The following is an 8903-nucleotide window of genomic DNA, read 5'->3' on the forward strand; positions in this document are numbered from 1 at the left end:
ACAGATCTGTAAAATGCAGAAAAAGGGAAATATCCACTTAAATTTCTATCGTCTTCTGCTGTAGGGTAAGTGGAATCTGCCATTTAGCTGCCTCATCGGATGTTGAGAACGGTTGCATTGTGTTAAGATATTTGTCATAACATTTTCGTGAAAACCCCTGGCTGTGTCTATGGGTGATTTGATGACAGAGCTGGAAAATATGAACCTGAATTCAACAAGAACAAAACATTAAATGAAAATAACACAAATGGCAAGTTTTCAATCAGTGTCTGAATTATAATATACAATAATGTCACCGTGTTATAAGGATAGAACATGTTCCATGCCTACAATCTGTTATAATACTATCAGACTAAAATTCTGTCTCAGATACTCAGACTTGGCTGAATCTCTTAATATCTGATGTTGTACTTTCACCCAGTGAGCTGATAAGAATTACTCTCATTTAGATTGTGAGGTCAATATTTTCTCTTATTTAAAATCAAACAAAATGACCCACTTCCTGAGAGCTGCCCGTCCCATGGTTATAGACTATTTTTTTTAAGATGTTTACTCACAAGTAAGATAACACAGGGTTTTGATCCTTTCAGTACCAGAGTGTGAACAATTTTTGGACTCGCCCTGTGTGCCAGTATGGCACCCCCACGATGGGTGGTATCCAGGGCAGCCCACCCCTCCCAAAGTACACCACAAAATAACCCTGAGGTGATATCACTACATTATATGTTTTTTGTTTAAATAAGAACAGAATGTATGCATTTTGTTCCTTGTATTTTATGCACATTGTTATTCAGTTTTTTGTGTTAGAAATGGCCCACATTTAATGTTTCCCTCTCAATTTTGTCTTTTACAAATAAAATACTGTTTATGCTGTTCAACTTTTCGATGTCAGAGGATGCTTTAAAAATATACCACCCAAATATTGTTTCTGCCAAGAGTAATTGGAGCCGAGCAATAGTTTGGGGAGCAGCTATAAACCGAGAATGCCCCGACCCCTCTTCCCCTTACTGTGAACAAAATGCACAAAATGGGTAAAGTAATGGTCGTAACCATCTGAATGCCAGTGGGACACAAAATGCACCTAACTTTATTCGTGCCCAGCATATTCCAACTGCAAAAGTAATGATGAATGGAAATGGTTCATCTGATTATCTACACGACTGCGTGCAGATAAAAGTATTTTCCTAATGTCCAATGTTTTCAACCAGTTCCACAATGAGCACGGCCTGACTCAGTCTTGTTGGTTTCTTAGGTCTGAAACCCCCTAAGGACTTCCTCAGTGATAGATCTTTTATTTACTCGTAAACCTTTCCCAAATCTCAGGAACAAAAAAAAGAAAAAAAATATATCAGAATGTGATCCTTTAACCCTAGGGCCCTCATAAAGCCACCATTCTTGCTATTCATGATGTCAATCTCACGGGAGGCTCCTCAACTTCTGTTTTGTCTGTATGTGTATAAAGGTATATTTGTGAAATTCATTGGACAAATAATTGGTTAAATAATTTGTTTAAATTGTACAGTGCTGGGTTGTATGTTAGTGCTTGACAAATAAAGGATACTAATAATAAGAAGAAGGAGAAGAAGAAGAAGATTCTTTCCCTTATTAGTGTTGTCACGCCTTGGTTTTAAAGGGTTAATGCACTTAGCTTTGTTGTGTATGTATTGAAATACCTGAAACGACCAGGGGAACTGCCTTTTCTGAATGAAAAGTATTACCTAAGAGGTGTTGTGTCATCCGTATAATTTGCCACACAAGTCAGGGAAATCTGAAGTGACTCATGTTTCAGATGTATGATGCTCGAGTGGGGCTATATAAAGGCAGATCTTGGAGACGTGATCATAATAATCCTGAGTTTCTATCCTACAAACAGCAGAAGAATGAAGTGCCTCGCAGTGCTGTTACTGTGCGTGACGGCTATCGCTGCATTCCCAGCTGCCCAGAAAGATGATTTAGAAGCCGACTATGAAGAACTCGCTCAGGTACTCATACCTATACATTGTAACTAGTTATTAATTATTTATATGGCGTAATAGAAACCGGAAAAAAAACACAGGGGGTACTCTATTGACATAGGTTGAAATATACAAATCTACTCTTTTAACCCTGTAAATCCCAGAGAGATTAAAAACATATGTTTCCAATGCTAGTATTTATTTTTTTTATTATTCGTTTTTATTGGTTTTCTAGTATTTAATGTGTAGCATATGTAGATCTTATATCTGATTATAATCACTCTTTGAAACTTTTTGTCATTTGACAGAAATATTTCTAGCATTTTATTTGTACAAATCAAGTTAAAATAAGCCTCTTTTCTCGTTAATGTTTATTATTACAAAAAAAAAAAAATTAAGAAAATTTCCAAATAATAAATAACTCATATTTTAATCATCTGGATTGTGAGATTGTTAACAATTCTTTAGTTTGCCTAAAGGTTTGTGTCTTAAACACGATTATGCCAAACCCCATGCAATGTGCAGACTCCATCTTTAAATTGCGGGTGCTATATTATAATAAACAAATCATTTTTATTATGTAATTTTTTTTTTTTAGAAATACCTGGAAAGGTTTTATGACCTGCGGACAGGTGGTCCGGTTGGAAGAAAAAAGAACAGCAATCCCTTCTCTGAGAAACTCGAGAATATGCAGAAGTTTTTCGGCCTGAAGGTAACGGGGACACTGAACGCAGAGACTGTGGAAGTGATGCAGAAACCCCGCTGCGGAGTGCATGACATCGGTCTGTACAGCACCGTCCAGAAAGATTCTGCGTGGAAGAAAACAGATCTAACTTACAGGTAACCCTGAATAAAATATTTATATACGGGACTATAGGGACTGTCCCTGCTAATAAGGGACAGTGGGTCTCTATAGCTTTTTCCTCCCCGATGTCCTTATTTTCTAGAAGCACACAATATTTTGTGGGTATTATTGCATAACAGTCTTCCACCATCAAAACAGATGTCTTGGTAAAGCCATGCCTACTAGCTACGCCTCTAACCACATCTAAAACAAAAGTGTTCCCTTTAAGCCATTTACGTGTTGAATGTATACAAATGTGGAACTTTTCATCTAGGACAGAAAAAGAAACCTCACAACATTATTGACCTGCTGTATAGGGTTCGTTTTAGCCTTTGTTCCACACGTATATTTTTCTCCTATAATCATGTATATTATTTGCAAATTCAATGTGAGGACATGTGCACCTAGAGTCTACTCTATTACTTGTAATTAAAATTTCACATTATAAGCCAATATAAGCCACGTAATTTACGTGGAAAATGCGAATGCTGTACTAAATTAATTTCAGAAATTAGCAAACATAAGAAAAGAATTACAGTGACATACTTATTGGTATACTTATCGTTGCTATTTATACTGTTAGCGAGAACAAGATATGACTTCTATGATGACTTCAAACTTTGTTCCCTCCCAGGATTTTAAACTTCACGCCTGACTTGCGTAAAGCTGATGTGGAGAAGGCAATCGAAAAAGCCTTTAAGGTTTGGAGTGATGTGACGCCGCTAACATTCACCAGAATCTACGATAAAGAGTCTGATATTGAAATCTCTTTTGTTAGAGGAGGTAAATATTTATCGTTTTATAAATACTGCATTGCAATGTAAAACTATTTTAACTCCTTAATGACAAAGCCCATACATGTACGGGCTCAAAATGCATTGTTTTCAATGGGTTTAGGGACCGCCCATTGTCCTTAAGGGGTTAAACATGTATCTATCCATGGGCATCATGAGTAAGCCACTAAATAATAATAATTCAAAGAGAATTTAATTCTAGTTTTAAGCTAGTGAATTTAGTCAGAGCATGAGAGCATGAATGAGGGTAAGGAAAAACAAATTATGTTTCCGAATGTAAAAAGCTCTCCGGTTTTCTGCCCTTTCGGACAGGCTACAATATTTCAAGAGGAGGAATAGTAACGTATAACTGGAACAGAACTATTAGTTTCTAACACAGAGCTATTTTAACAATCATATGCTTTTGTTTCCTCAGATCATCATGATAACTCCCCTTTTGATGGACCCAATGGAATTTTAGCTCATGCTTTCCAACCTGGCAATGGTATCGGTGGAGATGCCCATTTTGATGAAGATGAAAGTTTTACAAAAAACAATCACCGTGAGTTAAACGTCTTTTCCATATTAGCATGTCAAGCCATCATTTGCTTTTATACTTTAATACTTATGTATTTTAAATATGTTCTTCACGTATCGAATTAAACTCTGCATTGGGTTTTTGTTATCTTCTCTTGCTCTATAGACACAAATTAAGTTAGTGTTTTAGTGGTACATTTGAAGTAACCACTGACTAGGATCGATGTCCCTTACACTGCTTAAAAAAGCATCAAGAGCCATCATGAAATTTGGTGTCCATCCATGATGTCGTCCTAGAATTAGAAGTCATTACCAATCCAACTAAGGGAATGTTGCTGGTGATTGGACTATTCTACTAGTCATTATGGTTACAAAACAATTAAGCTAACAGCATCATGTTCTTATAGTCCCATATGTATATATTATATGAGCTTTGGTACTTGTGATCGTTTTCTTTATTTAAAATCATACATTTTCCTTGTAGCATATAATTTATTTCTGGTGGCTGCTCATGAGTTTGGACATTCCCTGGGGCTTTCTCATTCAACTGACCAAGGTGCCTTAATGTACCCTACTTACCCAAATACCCACCCTGATGAATTCACACTTCCTCAAGATGATATTGATGCCATACAGTATCTCTACGGTAAGTAAAATAATTATACAAAATGCCTTGCAATACATTATATTATAGTATCTCCAGTGTTCCAACTTGTGCCATTTATCAAAAAAAACCCACAATTGGTTACAACTAGTTATTACGTAATATACCTTACGTACCTCGATTAATATCACTTTTTAGGCGTGCCACATATGAGTATATCCAATATATTGAAAAATACTAATAGGTTTTTATGTGTTGTATTTCGTTTAGTATATCTCACCATTTTCAGTCAACCTTATTATTTCGTTTTTCTTATTAGGGAAATCAACAAACCCCATTCAGCCAACAGGACCCACTACTCCATCCAGATGTGATCCCACCATGGTTTTCGATGCTGTCACCACTTTACGAGGGGAAATGTTTATCTTTGTTAACAGGTAATCTGTTATGAGTTATGAACCTCTTATACTCCCACCATTTTAGAAATATTAGTAATGTCATTTCAAAAATATTGCGCCATTTTCTATAATTTTTTTTTTAAGAGTTGTAGTTTTTGCATAATATTTTCATGCAGCTACATTTTAGTCATTTTTATATATGTTCTGGTTCCTTTATCTTAGCCCAATCTACAAGACAAACATCCTAACCTCTTATAATACTGCCTGTGGTAAACAATAGAATGGCTCAGTGTTAATCACCTAGCACCAAGTCAGGTCTACAAATAAAGAAAGTTTTTTGGAACAAAAGGGGGTTTTTGTCAATGCCGACCAACATTACTGTATACAATGCAAGTTGAAAAATATATTTTCCCCTTTAATTACACAAAAAAATCTAAATATCTGCTCAGTGTTGAAGTACTGAGTACAGATTATGCCAAGTAGTGAGATAAACAAGCAATGTCCATAAACAGAATGTATTAAATCTATATCGTGTTGTATTCTTGTTGTCAACCTCTCATGAGCTTGGTCAACCAAGCAGACACGACTATTGTTATAATATAATACATAATAATACAATATAATACATTTTGAACCAATGCATGAAACTATTTTTTTCAATAAAAACAGATTTTTGTGGCGCAAGCATCCTCAAGTATCCGAGCCAGAACTCCTCTTCATTCAAACTCTGTGGCCATCTTTGCCTGCTGGCATTGACGCTGCCTATGAAAACCCTTATACAGATGAAGTTCTTCTATTTAAAGGTAAAGATATGAGTTATTTCATCATAGTCATCACAGTGCCTTGCAGGGGAATCACATTGCATGCCTTTATTTCATTTGCCCCATTTGTTTGGGGCTGTTTACATTTACCTAAATGTATACATATAATTTAAACCTAAATTATTGACATACTAACCCCCACCCTGCCGCAATACTTGTCATGCACATATGCTGTGCCAATATGTCATTATGTGTTGCATAAAAGTCTCTAGCATATGATGTCATATGTGTCCCGAACACTTATGGGATGGTCCAACCTCTCTGCTTCTTGCCACCCTCCAACACAGGTGTTCTGATTTAGACACCTGAAATATAGAGGTTATGCTGTTGTTGGTAGCTCTTTTTTGCAATTGCCCCACAAAAAGATGGAACACATGCGAAGCCCATTGCCCCGAAAAGCTCTAAAAATTGTTGGTTAACTGTATTTTTTTTCTGAAAGGGCATTTGCATGTATTCTAGTACAATAAAAGATTACCTAGTTTTTTTACCCATCTGATATTGAATGATATCTTTTTTTTTTGACAACTTTCTTATTTAAACAGCTAAAAAAAGGTGATTCATATTATTGTATTGCTTCCATAGGGACTAAATATTGGGCTCTCAATGGCTTTGATATTGTCAGAGGATACCCCAAAAATATCCACAAACTGGGCTTACCCAAAACCGTTAAATCAATTGATGCTGCTGCCCACGTAGAGAGCCTAGCAAGAACCTACTTCTTCGCGGGTGGTAAATATTGGAGGTAAGAAAATTATTCCGTCTATGTATGCGACTTCTTGTAAGTCTCCAGTCAAAGGTTCTACATTATTATTATTATTTATTGTTTTATATAGCGCCATCAAATTCCGTAGCGCTTTACAATGGGTGGACAGGACATAACGAGTAGTATGTAACATAACAATATGACTTACAGAAACAACAGGTGAGGAGGGCCCTGCTCAAAGGAGCTTACAATTTACTGGGTTAACATAGGACAACTAGGGAGAAATACATTTCTTGGACCTCAGACCTTTTTTAGATCATAAGAGGCCCTGAGATCATGAAAACTTATGTGACATCTACATCTTCTTCTGAATTGGTTCAAAAAAAGGTATTACTTTTGACTAAAGGCTCCATCATCTCTTGGAGATCCATATTTCTTATTCTAATACACCCACGTCAGTTTTTATATTATTATTCATATAAATGCATTTTTATAAATGCAAAGATGTATTAACATTATTGACTTTTTAATATTTCTTTCTAGTTACAATGAAGACACCCAAGAAATGGATGATGGTTTCCCCAGGTTAATAAAAGATGATTTCCCGGGAATTCCTAGAAAAATTAATGCTGCTATTTATTATAGAGGTAACCCCGACTATAATTTATTTTAATATTGGTTAACGTAATTGGTGTCATGGTTGTCATATAAAATGTCTGCAAACACACATTTTCTCAGTCACGGAGAGCATATTTCTTTAATAGTGAATAGGTTGGCATTTATTATGATTATTATATGTTAGATATAAACCCACAATTTAGTACAAACAAAATATAGAAATAAATAACCTTCTTTCATTTGTACACAGTTAGTGCAGTCAAATTTCCCAATTGATATTTACGTGATTTTAAACACATCATACCCATAGAGAATACAAAAAATAAAAAATATTACACATCTATTATAAATATTACACATCTTAGAATATCAAATCTATCTCCAGATACAAGATAGAATAATCTTTAGAAAGATATTAATAAAACATTTTGCAAATTTTATCACACGCTCCCAATAAAGGTTTGGAAGTCTTTTTTTAAATTAAAACAATAATGCAAAAATAATGGAGTTTTGTTTTTCTTTAATTATGAATATTAATATATATATATTGTTATATTTCTTAGGTTTATTGTACTTCTTCAGTGGACGGATGCAATATGAATACAGCCTTGAATCCAACAGGCTTTTAAGGGTTTCAAGGAGTAATAGCTGGTTGGGCTGTTAAAAAAAAACTGTGGGTATAATGAGGCATCATTTTTACATTTTAGCCTTATCATTTACTATATTGTTTTAGTATTTTTTTTTATTGATATTATTTAATATTAATATGTTGGAATTATTTGAGCATTGTGTCTTTTTGGTGATTCATGATATCACTTTTGTTCTCTTTCAATGTATTAAATAAAATGTATTTTGTAAAAACGCAAACTTGTGTTTTTTTCATTGATTTGCTTTGAAAATGTCCGTTTTAGTATTTTCATAAAATTATATTTTAATTCTTTAAATAAAATTGATTAAAAAGTTTCAGTCAAAAAGAGAAAATATCAGAGAAACACTGAAAATATCAGAGAAACACTGCAATATCAGTTCAGTGTTGTTTTCTATTGATAATATATAATAATAACATATTACGGTATATATAATCATTTGAGCATTGTGTCTATTTTGTTCATTCTTGTACGGAATTCAGTTGATGGAAAAATATGATGGTTTATTTCTCAGTCTTTAATTAAATAAATGTATTCTAATTTAATTCTTTAGATTGAATTAACTTGTTATAAAACATGATACACACAAAGAAACAACAGAGATCACAAACAGAAAATACATTCAGATAGATGGAGTGCCTCAGTACAGTCTTTAAGGTGACATTCCAACCATCGTATGCACTTTGATGCATAACATAGGAGTGTGGCCCCATTTTGCAATTTCATGGGGGGTTGTGCAGCATCCCCTCCGAATGCATTTGCCCCTTTTCTCCACGCACACCAGCTTATTGCCCTGCCGGAGATGTATTCACCTCCAGTTTGATCCATTATCTCTAGGTCTCATGGAGCCCATGCTGGCAGCTCTCTCCGATCCCCTCCTCCTGGTATCCCAACTAAAGTTCTCCATTAATAGTGAAAAATGGAGGGACAGTAGTATGCCCTCCCATTGTTCCCCCTGCTGGCTGATTGCAATTATTATCACAGTGGGATCAGCACTAACAGG

The 8903-nt window shown here is 34.9% G+C and overlaps 1 protein-coding gene across 1 annotated transcript; it reads left to right on the forward strand.

Annotated features, from left to right (window-relative positions):
• Positions 1 to 1833: 1833 nt before the first annotated feature.
• On the forward strand, positions 1834 to 8120 carry LOC128474211 (matrix metalloproteinase-18-like). Its single transcript, XM_053456500.1, has 10 exons — positions 1834 to 1982; positions 2554 to 2795; positions 3434 to 3582; positions 4009 to 4134; positions 4594 to 4755; positions 5033 to 5150; positions 5781 to 5914; positions 6515 to 6674; positions 7179 to 7282; positions 7817 to 8120. Exons 1-10 carry the CDS (start codon positions 1881 to 1883, stop codon positions 7915 to 7917), a joined length of 1398 nt encoding a protein of 465 aa, XP_053312475.1. The 5' UTR covers positions 1834 to 1880; the 3' UTR covers positions 7918 to 8120.
• Positions 8121 to 8903: the final 783 nt, after the last annotated feature.

This window comes from Spea bombifrons, chromosome 2 (assembly GCF_027358695.1).
Source record: "Spea bombifrons isolate aSpeBom1 chromosome 2, aSpeBom1.2.pri, whole genome shotgun sequence".
NCBI lineage: Eukaryota > Metazoa > Chordata > Amphibia > Anura > Pelobatidae > Spea > Spea bombifrons.

Excerpts from the sequence above, each read along its gene's own strand:
- LOC128474211 (XM_053456500.1), top strand. The coding sequence starts at position 1,881 with ATGAAGTGCCTCGCAGTGCTGTTACTGTGCGTGACGGCTATCGCTGCA. Across the intron at positions 5,151-5,780 it reads ATGTTTATCTTTGTTAACAG|ATTTTTGTGGCGCAAGCATC; the intron begins GTAATCTGTTAT and ends CAATAAAAACAG. Across the intron at positions 7,283-7,816 it reads TGCTGCTATTTATTATAGAG|GTTTATTGTACTTCTTCAGT; the intron begins GTAACCCCGACT and ends TATATTTCTTAG.